The sequence below is a fragment of the Hypanus sabinus genome, chromosome 2 (assembly GCF_030144855.1).
Source record: "Hypanus sabinus isolate sHypSab1 chromosome 2, sHypSab1.hap1, whole genome shotgun sequence".
Classification (NCBI taxonomy): Eukaryota; Metazoa; Chordata; class Chondrichthyes; order Myliobatiformes; family Dasyatidae; genus Hypanus; species Hypanus sabinus.
In genome coordinates, this window is record NC_082707.1 from 110,702,966 (window position 1) to 110,720,302 (window position 17,337).

Here is a 17,337-nt window from a genome sequence, read left to right on the forward strand (position 1 = left end):
AGGGTGCTGGCTGTGACAGCAGTGTAGATTTGCACCCGAGTGTTTTGGTAAAGATGTGAGGGTGCTGGCTGTGATGGCAGTGTAGATTTGCACCCGTGTGTTTTGGTGAAGATGTGAGGGTGCTGGCTGTGAAGACAGTGTAGATTTGCACCCGAGTGTTTTGGTAAAGATGTGAGGGTGCTGGCTGTGAAGACAGTGTAGATTTGCACCCGAGTGTTTTGGTGAAGATGTGAGGGTGCTGGCTGTGAAGACAGAGTAGATTTGCACCGGAGTGTTTTGGTGAAGATGTGAGGGTGCTGGCTGTGAAGACAGTGTAGATTTGCACCCGAGTGTTTTGGTGAAGATGTGAGGGTGCTGGCTGTGAAGACAGTGTAGATTTGCACCCGAGTGTTTTGGTGAAGATGTGAGGGTGCTGGCTGTGAAGACAGTGTAGATTTGCACCGGAGTGTTTTGGTGAAGATGTGAGGGTGCTGGCTGTGAAGACAGTGTAGATTTGCACCCGAGTGTTTTGGTGAAGATGTGAGGGTGCTGGCTATGAAGACAGTGTAGGTTTGCACCCGAGTGTTCCGGTGAAGATGTGAGGGTGCTGGCTGTGAAGACAGTGTAGATTTGCACCCGAGTGTTCCGGTGAAGATGTGAGGGTGCTGGCTGTGAAGACAGTGTAGATTTGCACCCGAGTGTTTTGGTGAAGATGTGAGGGTGCTGGCTGTGACAGCAGTGTAGGTTTGCACCCGAGTGTTTTGGTGAAGATGTGAGGGTGCTGGCTGTGACGGCAGTGTAGATTTGCACCAGAGTGTTCTGGTGAAGGTGGGATTTTACCAACTGCCTCAACATAGTGTAACGGTTAGGTCAAACAATGTTATTGCCGAAATCTAATGAAATAGAACGTTTAATTCAAAAAGGAAAGATTAAAAAATTTATCTCTTGTATGTATAATTTGATTCAAAAACAGGCAATTAAACAAGGAGTCCATAAATCAAGACAAAAATGGGGAAGTGACTTGAATATTAAAATTGAAGAAACAAATTGGTCAAGACTATGTCTTGATAGTGTGACAAATACAATAAATGTCCGGTTAAGATTAGTGCAGTATAACTTTTTACATCAATTATATATTACACCACAAAAAATAAATAAGTTAAACCCAAATTTATCTGATCAATGTTTTTGATGTAACCAAGAAATCGGTACTTTTTTACATTCTACTTGGTCTTGTTTTAAAATTCAACCTTTTTGGACAAATTTAAGAGTTTTATTGGAATAATTTATTGGACTACAACTTCCACATAATCCAATATTATTTTTATTAGGTGATATTGAAGGGATAAAACCGATACCCAAATTGAATAAATATCAGAAAGAATTTATAAAAATTGTATTGGCAGTAGCCAAAAAGGCTATTGCAGTTACTTGGAAATCGGATACATACTTAAGTATAGATGATTGGAAGAAAGAAATTTATAGCTGTATTCCATTTGATAAAATTACTTATAATTTAAGAGATAAATATGAAACACTTTTGAAAATTTGGCGCCCTTATTTGCAAAAGACAGGATTAAATATATAGATGCTCCGAAGATGAAATAATTGGTTATTTGGGGAAAGAAATAAATATATATACTAAAGTTGTTATGAGCTCCATGCAGCATGTGGGATCTTCCGATATCCAGGCACTCTTTCTTTCTTTTTTTTCTTTCTTTCTTTCTCTTTTTTTCTATAGGGATGCTATGGGGGAGGCGTTAAGGGGAGGGGGATGGGTAATACACACTTTTTTTCCTCTACTTTTATTTTGCAACTACTTGAAATATAATAAAAAAAGTTAAACAAAAACATAGTGTAACGGTGGGCAGACATCCCCGCTTGTGACCTCACGGTGGAAGGTTTAAGCGGCTGGCTGTACTACCCTGGAGAAACGTCCTGTGGCTGAGGTGACTAATCTCCAACCGCCACAACCGAGGAGTTTCCCCGTGATTCTCATGACTTCTGGATAATCAAATGCTGTCTTGATGCCAAGGGTGCACTTGGGGTGCAGCTCTGAAAACACTCCCGAAGCAAAGCAGCATATTGCAGTCCCTTAGCTTCTGATAAACTGGCTGCAGTGTCTACTGTCGACAGTATCAAGGCCAAGAGTTCTATTGAGGACAACACTTGCAGTTGAGCATCTTCACTTGAAGGCGTGTTACTGTTTGTTCATTAATGCTGGGCTGGGTCAGAATCCAGATTCTCCCCATGTGATAACAATGCAGGAGGCCCTCCACATGGACAGCAGCAGTTCAGCACCATCATAGTCAGTGTGACATCAGAGACGGTCTGTCAGACTCATGCCAACTCCAGACAGATAGTCCCATTTTCCCTCTGCTCTTGTGACTTTCTAAGGACCGTAGTGTTCCTTGCCAGTACACGAATGACAAAAGAATAAAAATACCAAATGTAAAGTCTTGGAATAAATCCTGTACTTCTGTGGAACCAATGTAAAGACAAAAATATGTATGTTTGCCAATGAATTAAAACAAAAGTTTAGGAGAAATTACTTTGCCCGGGGAATAACACAATTTTTAAAGAAGTTAGTATTCATTTGAGGGAAAGCTAAATTAATTCAGGCAAGTGAGAGGTTTGAGCTGTTTGTAATACACTGACGTGAAGTATACTGGGAGAGATGTGGAGCATGATACTAAAATGATGTGTAACCCCCTGGGCCGCCTCAGAGTCGCTCAGCTCGTTCTCGTCCAGGGGGAGCAGCCTTCTGGGTAAACTGGGTAATCAGCTGGTGTGGATGCTGTGTGATGTCCCCACCCCACCAAAGAACAAACAGGACACCATATGCGATTAAATGATTACTATTTATAAAGATTACTATAACTGATTAATAACCATACAGTGTATATGAAGGAAAAGAAAATAAAGAAAAGGCGCCAAACTTATCGAAGTCCAAACCACTTCGTGCACAACCATTGGAGCTCAATTACTGAAGTCTTCTGGCCACCATTCGATCCCCTCCGAACTCCTCGACTCGCAGCTCAGGACCACCCAACGTGGTCAACCAAGCACATCTATCTTCGTCTCCTCTCCTCAGGGTACCTCCTGGCCTCGGACCCCTTGGGGTCCGTTACTCACCCCGTTTGCAGTATCGCACCCTCTCTCTCTCACCCCCTCGCGCCGATCTCCACAAAAGCCCGCCAACAATAGCTTACAGACTCAGGAGAAAGAACAACATTAATCCCAATTGGTTAACAAAGGAATACAATTCTCATTATCAGTAAATTTTAACCCAAACAAGCGTCCAGCACTCTCTCGCAACAAAGAAGCATTCCTACTTTTAACAAAACAAAGAAGCCATTTTGATTAACATAAGCAGTAACAAAGAAAAAGAAGAAACCCCCCTTTACAGATGTGCTGATCACTTTCACTCTATTCGAAGTAAAATTTATTATCAGAGAACATACATGTCACCACATACAACCCTGAGATTCTTTTTCTGCGGGCATACTTAGCAAATCTATAGAAGAGTAATGGTAAACATCAGGAAACTATAAACTGCAAACAAACTGCAAATACAGATATAAATAAATAGCAATAAATAACAAACATGAAATAACAATATAACAGAGTACTTAAATGTGTATAACTATCCCCTTTTGTTCAAGAGCCTGATGGTTGAGGGGTAGTAACTGATCTTGAATCTGATGGTGTAAGTCCTGAGGCTCCTGTACCTTCTACCTGATGGCAGCAGAGAGAAAAGAGTGGTGACGATCTCTGATGGTTGCTACAGCAGTGTTTCATATAGATGTGATTTACCTGTGGTGGCACAGTATTACCTTCTGTAGGGTTTTCCACTCAAAGGCATTGGTGTCCTGTACCAGGCCGTAATGCAGCCAGTCAGCGCACTCTCCACCACACATCTACAGAAGTCTGCCAAGGATTTCGATGACATGCTGAACCTTCGCAGACTCCTGAGGAAGTCGAGGCGCTGTCGTGCTTTCTTTGCAATTATATTTATATGATGGGTCCAGGACAGGTCCTCTGAGATAGTGAGACCCAGGAATTTAAAGCTACTGACCCTCTGACCCTCTGATGATTGATTACTAGGTTTCCCTCTTCTGAAGTCTACAATCTGTTCCTTGGTGTTATTGACATTGAGTGCGAGGTTGTTGTTATTACATCACTCAGCTAAGATTTCGATCTCCCTCCTGTATACTGATTCATCACTTCCTTTGACACAGCCACAACAGTGATCTATCAGCACATTTGTATACGGGCTGGAGCTGTACTCAGCCACACACTCATAGGTGTAAGATAAGCAGAGCGGGGGCTAAGTACAGATATCTGGGGTGCTCGTGTGCTGCATCGATCTGTACAAACCTTGCTCTAAACTGCACAGCTGGCAGGGCCACTGTCTCACAGCGGCAGCAACTCAAATTCAATCCTGAGCTTAGGTATTGTTTGTGTGGAGTTTGCAGTTTCTCCCTGTGACCAGTTCCTCATACTGCAAGTTATTCTGGGGCTGGCAAGTATCAGGAAGGTGGGAAAGGATGGGGAAAAAGCTGAAAGGCGTGTTTGAAAGGATCACGGGGAAATAAGTGGGGGCATGGAACTGATGGAAATTGATGGATGAGCAGATTGGCATCCCTTGACAATAGTAAATGTGAGAATGGCAGCTCTGAGGAAAAATGTTGTCTTTGCTTTCAGACTCAGGAGAATGGTCCCGAGGAGGAGAGGAAGGGGACGTTGGAGCACTCGAAGGATACGGGCACCCTCGCAGAAGCTGCTCCAGCTGTAGACCGGCTCGATGACAGCTGCCTGATGCCACTGGTCATACCCGTGTCGGTGCCTGTCAGAAACATCAACCAGAAAGGAGGTGAAGAATCTCAAAGTGACCTGTCCGAGCGGAACCCCTCTGCACTGACCACCCGCAAGCGCAGATTGAGTCGCGGTTCTGGGCCCTCCATGCAGGTAATATCGTTTCACATCAACCTCGTGTTGCTGTGGTACTTTGAACATATCCGTTTCGGTAGTGTGCATTGTCAGCTTGAAATCTGACATACAGCCGGTTTAAAGAGACTAGGATAAGTGATTTGCAGTTTGGATTTTGCGCTTACGAAGAGTGGTTGATAAGTTCATGGCCTAAGGTAGAAGGAGTCAATTTTAGAAAACCTGGTACATTTATTTTTCCCGTGTCCTTGTGGACCTCCTTGGGTGATAACCCCTTGAGAATGAGGTAGTGGATGACTGCACGAAGGCCGATATTGTCCATTTTCTCAGACAGTGCTTACCTGCAATTTTCAATTATCTGAAACAGAAATACCACTAAAGTTATTAACTTAAAACATTCTGCATAATCACTCAAAGAGTTGAGCTGTGCATGCATGTAACGAGAGCTGTATAACTCATCTCCTTCTACCTTATGCCACAAACTTATCAATCACCCCTGCTGTGGACCACTTTCTGGGGGTCCAAGACGCCAACTTCTACAAAAAAGGGATCCGTATGCTTCACGACCGCTGGACTAAGTGTGTGAATGTACGAGGGGACTGTGTTGATTCGTAAATTCTATTGTATTTCTTTTTTCCCCTGTAAGTACTTGGAAGAAAATGAATCTCAGGGTAGGTACTTTGACAATAAATTTACTTTTTACTTTGAAGAGAGAAACCTTAAACAGCATCTGAAATTTGGAGATGGGCATGAGGAAATGAGGGAGGGATGTTTGAAGTGAGATGCTAGAAATGGGTTCAGTCAGCGCTGCATAGATCTGTATAAATCTTCCTTTGGATGACAGATTGTCACAGCGAGCAGAGCTACTGCCTCACAGCTGCGGCCCTGACCTTGGCCTTTGAGTTAATCCACTTGCCGTGTGACCGGGTGCTTGCATATCCTAGTGACGTGCCACTGAGTTAGTTAGCAGATTATCTGAAGGATGTCAGTAGTATAGAGAAGCTGGGTGAGGTAGGAACATGTATCAATATTACAGTGGAATAAAAGGAATTACAGGCATGAGAAGGGAAAAGAACACTGGCAGGGATGATGGCAGAGGCGCAATGGCTGGAATTTCTGGAAGCAATTTGGAAGGCAGAGGATATATACATCCAAAAAGGACGAAGTATTCTAAAGGAAAGATGACACAACTGTGGCTAACAAGAAGTAAAAGCCAACATAATAGCCAAAGAAGGGGCATAAAATAGAACAAAAATTAGCAGGAAGTTAGAGGATTGGGAAGCTTTCAAAAACGAACAGAAGGCAACTAAAAAGGTCATTAAGAAGGTAAAGATGGAATATGAAAGTAAATTAGCCATTGAGATTAAAAAGGATACCAAAAGTTTCTTTCAGATATATAAAGTGTAAAAGGGAGGTGGGAGTGGATATCAGGCCACTGGAGAACAGTGCTAGAGAGGTAGTGATGGGGGACAGTGAAATTCTGTATCAGTCTTCACTATGGAAGACACTAGCAGTGTGGTGGAAGTACCAGGTGTCAAGGGTGTGAAGTTACCATAACTAGAGAGAAGGTTCTTGGGAAACTGAAAGGTCTTAAGGTAGATAAGTAACCTGGACCAGATAGCGTACACTCCAAAGTTCTGAAAGAGGTAGCTGAAGAGATTGGAGGCATTAGAAATTATTTCTCAGAAAGCACTAGATTCGGTAATGGTTTTGGAAGACTGGAAAATTGCAAATGTCACTCCACCCTTCAAGAAGGGAGAGAGGCAGAAGGGAAACTATAGGCCAGTTAGTCTGACTGGGAATGTTGGGAAGATGTTGCAGTTATTTATTAAGGATGATGTTTCGGGGTACTTGGAGGCACATGATAAAATAGGTTGTAGTCAGCATGGTTTCCTCAAGGGAAAATCTTGCCTGACGAATCTGTTGAAATTCTTTGAAGAAGTAACAATCAGGATAGACAAAGGAGAATTGGATGATGTTGCGTACTTGGATTTTCAGAAGACCTTTGACAAGGTGCCACACTTGAGGCTGCTAAACAAGCTTTAAGCCCATGGTATTACAGGAAAGATTCTAGCATGGATAAAGCAGTGGCTGATTGACAGGAGGCAAAGAGTGGGGAAAAAAGGGAGCCTTTTCTGGTTTGCTGCCTGTGACAGGTGGTGTTCCATGGTCTATGTTGGGACCATTTCTATTAACGTTATATGTCAATGATTTAGATGATGGAATTGATGGCTTTGTTGCAAAGTTTGCAGATGATATGAAGATAGGTGGAGGGGCAGGTAGTTTTGAGGAAGTAGAGGCTACAGAAGGAGTCAGATTAGGAGAATGGACAAGAAATAGTAGATGGAATATTGTGTTGGGAAGTGTTTGGTCTTGAACTTTGGTAGTAGAAATGAAAGGGTATTTTCTATTTTCTAAATGGATAGAAAATATAAAAAAAATTCTGAGGTGCAAAGGGATTTGGGAGTCCTTGTGCAGGATTCCGTAAAGATTAATTTGCAGGTGAGTCTGTGGTGAGGAAGGCAAATGTGGTGTTAACATTCATTTCGAGAGGACTAGAATATAAAAGCAAGGATGTAATGTTGAGGCTTTATAAATCACTGGTGAGGCTTCACTTGGAGTTCGGTGAGCAGTTTTGGGCTCCTTATCTTGGAAAGGCTGTGCTGAAACTGGAGAGGTTTCAAAGGAGATTCACTAAAATGATTCCAGGATTGACTGGCTTCTCAATTGAAGAGCGTTTGATGGTTCTGGGCCTGTATTCACTAGGATTCAGAAGAATGAGGGGTGACCTTAGGGAAACCTATAGAACAGTGAAAGGCCTTGTTGAGTGGATGTGGAGAGGATGTTTCCTAATAAGACCAGAGGGGACAGCCACAGATTAGATGGGTGTCCTTTTAGAATGGAGATGAGGAGGAATTTCTTTAGCCAGAGTGTGGTGAATCTGTGGAACTCTTTGCCATGGACAGGAGGCCAAATCTTTATATATGCTTAAGGCAGAGGCTGATGGATCCTGGTTTTGTCAGGGTATGAAGGGATATGGGGAGAAGGCAGGAGCTATGGGCTGAGAGGAAAATTGGATCAACTATGATGAAATGTCAGAGCAGACTTGATGGGTCAACTGGCCTAGTTCTACTGTTCTTTTTAAGTGGAAAGGTATGTTTGAATATGTTACTGGTGAGTGTAATTTTCTGGGGAGTACAGGGAATTGAGGGATGCTTAGGAAGGAAGGAAGTGCAAGTAGGGTTGGGAAGGTGGGGAAAGGCAAGGTCATGCCTGGATTTGAAATTAAAAGCAAGCACTTTGAAGCTGAGGCTGGGCTACAAATTGAAAAGTGAGGAGTTTATACTGGGTCTGATCAAGTGTTGTCAAATTTAGGAGGAGTTGAAGTGGAGGATGGGAATAGACCAAGAGAGTGTGGAAGTTGTGGTAACAGTTGTGGAGGAGAATTTCAGCAGAGATGTGCAGATACTTGAGATGGAAAATATTATGGAATTGATTGAATACTTTATGTTCTTGAACATGGTTAGGTAACAGTTTTTTTCCTCCATTTTTATCCTGTACTTGTCATAGTTAGTAACTAATTAGCTCCTGTGCTGGGTTCTGGAGGGATTATCTGATGGGAGGCAGGTGCGGGGTGGAGATTTGCCTTTACTAGAAGAGGCGTAAGGAACTGCTTCTCTTTGCTGGCATGCAGGTCACCTTGGGCAAGGTGTAGCACCTGTTAGCCCCCAGTCAGGATCACTCGCATGCAGGTCACCTTGGGCAAGGTGTAGCAGCTGTTAGCCCCCAGTCAGGATCACTCGCATGCAGGTCACCTTGGGCAAGGTGTAGCAGCTGTTAGCCCCCAGTCAGGATCACTCGCATGCAGGTCACCTTGGGCAAGGTGTAGCAGCTGTTAGCCCCCAGTCAGGATCACTCGCATGCAGGTCACCTTGGGCAAGGTGTAGCAGCTGTTAGCCCCCAGTCAGGATCACTCGCATGCAGGTCACCTTGGGCAAGGTGTAGCACCTGTTAGCCCCCAGTCAGGATCACTAGAAGCCATGGGAGGAGCACTAACTCCAGGCAGACCATTTCTGAAGAATATTGATAATGGCTGAGGCCACCTGTCTTGTAAAGAAACTGCCCAAAAGAAGGGCAGTTCTTCTTTAGACCACTTCTGTAGAAAAATTGACCAAGAACAGTTACGGTAGTGGACCATGATCACGCACAGCACGTGACATGGCACGCGATGAAGGGATATTGTGATCTCAACAGAGACTGGTCTCGTCTGGGTTATTCGGCTGAGGAAGAACTGATCAACACAAAAAATATACAGTATACTTAAAACATGTCTACACTGCGCATCAGCCACATTCTCTTTGTAACTTGTAAATGTATCTCTGACAAGTCTGGTATTCAGTACTAATGGTTAGTTGCCCCAATAAAGTGACTATTTATGATGGTCTTGGTACAAACATACATGAGTTTCTCTCTGAGCTTGTAAGCCAATTACATTATTACCCAGAGTCAATTCACCTGGTACTGCAGTATGACTGTGAGGTTCTCACACCTGGCCCTCTTGTTAACGTGCACTCTGCAGTTGAGGGTTACTGATTTCCTTCCCCACCTCATCGTAACTTGGGAACAGTGGGATAAACTGTTAGCTAACGCAGATGATAGTTTGTGATTTAAATTGTTGGTCTCAGTAATGGTAACTTTGAAGCCACTGATTTGTTGTAAAAGCCCATCTGGTTCTGTAGTACCCTCGCAGAAAAGGATAGGCCATATGAACCAGGAGTGTGACTTTGCCCATGAACTGGCAGTTAAATGTCTCTGTCTGAACACTTGACCCTGTGACCATAGGAGTGTCGTTCGAGTTGGGGAAAGGACTTGCTGAGAATCATAATAGTGTACACATGAACAATTTGAGTGTTAGACACTTGCACGAGTGGTCAATATGTGGAACTAGCTGACGGAGGAAGGTGCACTAACAACATTTAAACAATATTTGGATGGATATATGGATAGGAAAGTTTCAAGGGATGTGTGGGCTAACAGTGCTGGCTTAGACCTGAGTCTTGGTCAATATAGTGCAGTTGGGCTGAAGAGTGGCAGGTTTCAGCTGCATCATAATTTCTGTGTGTGATGTCCATTTCTGCAGGAGGTCGAACACTCCCGAAGTCAGATGAACCTGACGGCCAAACTAAAACGGCGGCCCAGGCCGGAGCCTCTCTTCATTCCACCCAAGCCGCACAACCACGTCTCAGTCATTGCCTACCCACCTGGTACCCTCTATCAGAGCAACCTCCGCTCGCCGGTCAGACTACCTGAGCACCCTGTGGACAGGAACTTCCAACCTCCACCTTACACTCCCCCTCCAATTCTCAGCCCCATGCGCGAGGGCTCAGGACTCTACTTCAATGCCATCTTGTCAGCCTCAACCAGCTCATCCCAACCTGTCACCCCAAGGTCTACACCCAAATTCTGCCTAAGCCGATCAAGTAAGTTTGATAGATTTTATTTTTCCCTTCAGCAGTAAGTTGTGTATGTTAAACCTTCCACCTCTAAAAAGAAGGAAAAATAAAGCCTCTCATCTTGAGTAATCAATTACAGTCAAAATAATTTGCATGTGGGAAGTAAACTCATAGTATGAGATGCCAAGTTCCACTTTGGAAGTTTAGTTGATCTTTCTCCAGATATCTCATTGAACAATCTGCTCAGAAGCTCGGCAGGTCAGTTAGCATCCGTGGAGGGAAGGGAATTGTTGATATTTCAGCAATCCCTTTCCCCCTGTAAGTCCTGCTGAGTTCCTCCAGCATGTTGATTGTTGCTCAGTTTCCGGCGTTGCACTCTCTTGTTCCTTCTGTTCACTTCTCCTGCTTTTTTTGTCCCCTTCATCCTTCCTGCATTATCTTTACACCCTACTTTGCCTTTAACTTGATCACCTCATTTTCACCATGGATGTCCAGTTGAACACACTTCTAAATCCCATCAAGAAGACCTTAAAATCCTCCACTTCTTTCTGACAATAGTCCTGACCTGTCTCCCTCCACCACCCCCTCCTCTGTCTACTGGTCCTCACACTCAACAATTTCCCATTTGGCTCCTTCCACTTTCTCCAAAGTCACGGTGTGGCCGTGGGCACCCACATGGACCCCAGCTACGTACAACAGTACATTTTCCAGGCCTTCTTTGGTAATGCTCCCCAATTCTTCCTGCGCTACATTGACAACTCTAGCTGCTTCCTACATCCACACTGAGCTCATCAATTTCATCAACTTTGCCTCCAACTTCCAAACTGCCCTGAAATTCACGTGGTCCATCTCTGACACCTCCGTCCCATTTCTTCGTCTCTCCAACACCATCTCTGGAGACAAACTGTATATTGATAAATTTCATCAACTTAACCGATTCCCACAGTTATCTTGACTCAGTCTCTTTCCACCCTGACTCCTTTTCTCAGTTCCTTTGTCTCTGCCATATCTGTTCCCTGGATGAAGCTTTCCTTTCCAGGATATTAAAGATGTCCTCCTCCTTCAAAGAATGGAGATACCCTTCCTCCACCGTAGATGCTGCTCTAACCCACATCTCCATTTCCAGACATCCATGCTCACCACATCTTCCCCCTGCCTTAACAGGGATTGTGTTCATCTTGTTCCCCCACCACCCATGCACCTCTGCATTCAACACGTTATTCTCCACCATCTTCAATGGGATCCTCCCACCAATCACATCCTTACCCCCCCACCCTCCCCGGCTTTCTGCAGGCAATGCTCCCCCTGATTCCCTTGTCCATTTGTCCCTAATCTTCCTCCTGGCACTTGCACTACAAGTGGCAAAATGCTATACCTATCCATTCACCTGTGATTCTGTTGGGGCCGTCTCCTGTATCCATTGCTGCCAGGACGGCCTCCTCTATAGATGGTCAGACTCGACATAGATTGAGGGACCACTTTGTCAATCATTTTCACTGAATAAACGCCAACATTGCATTTGCCCTCTTTACCACAGACTCAATGAGTAAATTAACCTTCTTGGTGTCCTGCACAAGGACCCCTAATTCCCTCTGTACCTCTGATGTTTGAATTTTCTCCCCATTTAGATAATAGTCTGCACTTTTGTTCCTTTTACCAAAATGCATTATCATACATTTCCCAACACTCTATTCCACCTGCCACTTTTCTGTCCATTCTTCCAATTTGTCCAAATCCAGGGGAGAAAAAAACCAGAGGTCATGGGTTAAGGGTGAAGGGGGAAACGTTTAAAGGGAACATGGGGGGGGGGCTTCTTCACACAGAGAGTGGTGGGAGTGTGGAATGAGCTGCCAGATGAAGTTGTAAATGTGGGCTCCTTTTTAATATTTAACAAAAACTTGGACAGGTACATGGATGAGAGATGTATGGAGAGATATGGGCCTGCAGGTCAGTGGGACTAGGTAGAAAAATGGTTTGGCACAGCCAAGAAGGGCCAAAAGGCCTATTTCTGTGCTGTAATGTTCTATGGCCCTGATGGAATCACGTTGCTTCCTCAGCACTACTTACCCCTCCACCTGTCTTCATATAATTTACAAACTTTGCCACAAAGCCATCAATTCCATTATCTAAATCATTGACAAACAATGCTATAAGAAGGCATATGGTGCATTGGCCTTCATCAACCATGAGATTGAGTTTAAGAAGCGAGAGTTAATGTTACAGCTATATAGGACCCTGGTCAGACCCTACTTGGAGTTCTGGTCACCTCACTACAGGAAGGATGTGGAAACTATAGAAAGGGTGCAGAGGAGATTTACAAGGATGTTGCCTGGATTGGGGAGCATACCCTATGAGAATAGGTTGAGTGAACTCTGCCTTTTCTCCTTGGAGCGACGGAGGATGAGAGGTGACCTGATAGAGGTGTACAAGATGATGAGAGACATTGATCATGTGGATAGTCAGAGGCTTTTTCCCAGGGCTGAAATGGCCATCACAGGAGGGCACAGTTTTAAGGTGTTTGGAAGTAGGTACAGAGGAGATGTCAGGGATAAGTTTTTTACGTAGAGAGCGGTGAGTGCGTGGAATGGGCTGCCGGTGACAGTGGTGGGAGCGGATACAATAGGATCTTTTAAGAGACTCCTGGATAGGTATATGGAGCTTGGAGAAATAAAGGGCTATGGGTAACCCTAGGTAATTTCTAAAGTAAGTACGTGTTCAGCACAGCATTGTGGACTGAAGGGCCTGTATTGTGCTGTAGGTTTTCTACGTTTCTATGTAATGTGAAAAGTAGCGGTCCCAATACTGACCCCTGAGGAACACCACTAGTCACTGGCAGCCAATCAGAAAAGGCCCCCTTTATTCCCACTCGCTGCCTTCTGCCAGTCAGCCATTCCTCTATCCATGCTAATACCCTTCCTGTAACTCCAAAGGGCTTTGTCTTGTTAAGCAGCCTCATGTGAGGCACCTTATCAAAGACCTTTTGAATATCCAAGTAAATGACATCCACTGACTCTCCTTTGTCTATCCTCCTTATTACCTCCTTGAAGAACTCTTTTAACAGATTTGTCAGACAAGATTTCCCTTTACAGAAACCGTGCTGACTTGGACTGATTTTATCAATAGTCCCCAAGTAACCCGAAACCTTGTCTTTAATAATGGAGTCCAGCACTTCCCAGCTGCTGAGGTTAGGCTAACTGGCCAATAATTTCCTCTCTTTTGTCTTCCTCCCTTCTTAAAGAGTGGAGTGACACTTGCAATTTTCTAGTCCTCCGGGACTATGCCAGAATCAAGTGATTCTTTAAAAATCGTGACCAATACATCCGTTACCTCTTTCGCAGCCTCTGAGAAATCAGCAATGTAGTCCATCTGGTCCAGGTGACTTATCCACCTTAAGACCTTTGAGTTTGCCTAACACTTTTTCCTTTGTAATAGCAATGGCACTCACTCCTGCTCCTTGACTCTCTCAGACTTCTATATATAGCTTGTGACTTTCACAGTAAAGACTAAAGCGAAGTACTTAAGTTCATTTGCTATTTCTTTGTCCCCATTACTACCTCTCCAGTGTCATTTTCCAGTGGTCCAATATCAACTCATGTTATTTGTGGTTCATGGAGCTTAGAAAAATAGAGGGCTATGGGTAACCCTAGGTAATTTCTAAAGTAAGTACATGTTCAGCACAGCATTATGGGTAAAGGGCCTGTATTGTGCTGTAGGTTTTCTACGTTTCTATATTTCTAGCTCTCATTTCCCTTTTATTCTTCATATAACTGAAAAAAACTTTTGGTATCAGCTTGTTTGCCCTCATATTTCATCTTTTCCCTTCTAGCTTTTTTTAGTTGCCTTTTGTTGGATTTTAAAAGCTTCCCAATCTTCCATCTTCCCCTTCACTTTTGCTACCTAATATGCCCTTTCCTTGGCTTTTATGCAGTCCTTAACTTCCCTTGTCAGCCACGGTTGCCTAGCCCTGCAGTTTGAGAGTTACTTCTGTAGGACATATCCATTGCGTGCTATTCTCAGAAACTTCAGCCTCCTCTGTTCTGTCATCATCCCCACCAGTATCCCACTCCAACCCACCTGGGCAATCTACTCTCTTGTTCCTCTGTAATTCCCTTTATTCCATTGTGATACTGATACATGTGAATTGTGCTTCTCCCTCTCAAACTGCAATATGGAGTCCATCATATTATGATCACTGTCTCCTGAGGCTTCCTTTACGTTAAGCTGACTAATAAGATCTGGTTTATTAAGCTTGATTTATACTTCTGCGTTGAATCTGCGCCGTAGGTACCGTATACGCTGTAGGGTGACGTGCACCTCCCCAATAAAGTAACTCGCGTGTCGTAGCGACACAGACCGCAACAACTGTGATTGGTTCGCTTGGTAGCATCGCATTTCCTCCGACGCATTTCTGGTTGCTGCTCCTCCGCCATGACTGTACTCCGATGCGAAATAGAGGAACCAAATCGTCAAATCTACTTGTGAAAATGTTTGAAATGCATTTCCTCGTCCATATCTCTCAAAAAGAAACTCAACACAGTGACGTAGAAAGCCCACCGCCAACTAGCGTTTTGGCACACACCAACGCATGCTTGCTATGGCGGTGCCATGTCAGCCTCACCTGTGACCAGAGCTTTGCTGAATTGGAAATCTTCAGCAGGGGAATAGTTTCTCATGTATCGTCCTGTGCTTTAAAGCTTTGTGTTCAAACCTTTCTGTGGCTTTATGAATAACATGCATTTGTAGGAACCAAAATGGTGTCAGATATTAGGAAAGCTGGTCAGAAGTTTGGTTAAGCAGGAGAGATGGGATGGAAGTAAATTGCCAAGCCTCTGACCTGTTGCCTGAGTATTCAGCCCCCTAACACAGTGACCAGAGTGTAAGTGGAGTGGCATGGAGCTGAGAGCTGATGCAGATCAAGTGGTGTGCAAGAACCAGGGAATATCTGATTCCAGCATGTTGTTTGATTGCTGTTGTCAGCACAACTCTGTCAAACAAAGTGGGATGTGAGGTTTAGAACATAGATTTCTTGCTCACCCAGTTACTTGGGAGCACACGGATTACAGAACTCTGCCTTCAATGTGACTATAATGCTTGTAATACCACTTTTCCTGTTTCTTTAGACAGCGCTGATACCCCTCCTCCAGTCCTGCCTCTCATGAATGAAGCCACACCTGCAAGCATTGAACCGTAAGTAACTAAAAAAAGGTGTTGGATTTTCAATTTTACACATACGACTGAGAAGCAGAGGCTGTCAGCAGAACAGAAGGAGCAGGTTTCCATAAGTCCAAGCTGGCTTGTTTGTGTTAGGTTGGTTAGTGGATGCTATGTTATAGCTTTTCTTCGTGGCCCCTGTGTGGATCTGCCGGTTACACGTCTCCCCTCTGCACAGGTGCAGACAGACAGAGGAACACGATCGGCCTGGCCTTAGTGCCAGTACCACTCTGATATCTCAGTGTTACTTCCTCCACCATGGGCCTGTTGTACCTTGGAGGGTTTGGGCTTGATCAGCTATTGGGGATTATTTCCACTGGGTGCGCACAAAGAGCGAAGAGGGTGATGGGGAGAACATCTTGTTTTCATTCTGACATATACAATTTCCTTCTGGAGCTTTTAATTTGAGTTTTTCTTGTCATTAGCTGAAATTTTGCTTTGTGTGGTAAAATCCCAACGAGGACCGAGGTCTGAGGTTAAGACTGTGTGGTACAGGAAATGCTTGGCTGATAGTGTTTGGGTGATGGGGAGAACATGGTTGGGACACAGGCAATCTATAATAACGATGAATAGTGGTCGAGGGTGAGTCTCCCAAAACACCTTGTTCAGGCTTATTTGCCATTCAACCATACGTGAATACAGCCAAACAACAGTGTCAAGGTGCAGAACACCATGCCAACAGTCACACACAGCACATACGAGACACACAAAAAACTATAGTTCACGTCCCTGAGTCCGTGAATGTCGCAGCAGTCTGCAGTTGAACACAGTACAGCTTGTCTTCTGCCAGGTGAACACTGGGGGGCAGCACCCACTCCAGCATGGATGCCACACCACGCATCTGGTGGAGTCCCACGACTCTGTCTCCGGTTCTCCTGGGCGGCTCGAGGCCCAGTCCTTGCTCTGACCGAGGCCGCCTGCCAATAAACCAGACTTGCAGCCTTCCACATTAACAAAGTCCAACATTGTCTTGCGATCACAAATAAGTGACTGAGACAATCACTGACTATTAGACTGCACACCGACACCTCTCTGACACTGGTAGTAGCATGATCTGTGCCAAGTCCAGCTCTGTAAGTTTGTCTGCCAATGGACAACTGGCTGATGGGGTAGACCTGTAGACCTTTGTTTTTAATGTCTAGCAGTGTCTTGCGATTGTAAAAAAAATATGTTTATAAAAGACAATAACACCTTCGGTTGGTCGGTCGGTAGAAGCTGCTGTGTTCAAACATTTTACTGCAAGTACAGTATCTGTGGTTTACTGTATAGGATTCATGGGGTGAAACTTGCCACATGTGTGGACAGTATCGGATGCAAACCCTCGTTTTGCTGATGGATCTGGGGTTGTTTGGAAGGTGACTGACTGATTTAGCATGTTCTCTGTCCTGTTCTTTAGGCGGATCAACATTGGCCCCCAGTTCCAGGCAGAAATACCCGAACTACGTGATAAGTCCCTGGCTGTGTTGGATGCCAACCATGCTGATCTGGTATTCAAGCCCTGGGAGAGTCGTAAAAACCATCAGCTTGACCAACAAAGAAGTGAGAACTATAATTTGGAATTATTAAGAGAAGCAGTTTGTTACGTGTCTGTATATTGCAGTGCCACAAATCACAGCAGAGTGAAGATTGTTAATCAGTCTTTTGCGTCATACTGTAATGTGATTATTTTGGAGTGATATTATATAACTACTCTGCCGTGTCCACAGTGTACTGGAAAAGTAATCCTGCTTCTCTGGCTGTCGAG

The 17,337-nt window shown here is 44.3% G+C and overlaps 1 protein-coding gene across 7 annotated transcripts in view; it reads left to right on the plus strand.

Annotated features, from left to right (window-relative positions):
- mideasb (mitotic deacetylase associated SANT domain protein b) overlaps nt 1-17,337 on the plus strand; it is an 88,276-nt gene that overhangs the window by 55,426 nt on the left and 15,513 nt on the right. For all 7 annotated transcript variants that reach the window (XM_059952026.1, XM_059951999.1, XM_059952035.1 and 4 more), the window contains exons 3-6: nt 4,687-4,950; nt 10,070-10,409; nt 15,503-15,569; nt 16,990-17,132. In XM_059952026.1, coding sequence (XP_059808009.1) covers nt 4,687-4,950; nt 10,070-10,409; nt 15,503-15,569; nt 16,990-17,132 — 814 coding nt within the window. The remainder of the gene's footprint in view (nt 1-4,686; nt 4,951-10,069; nt 10,410-15,502; nt 15,570-16,989; nt 17,133-17,337) is intronic.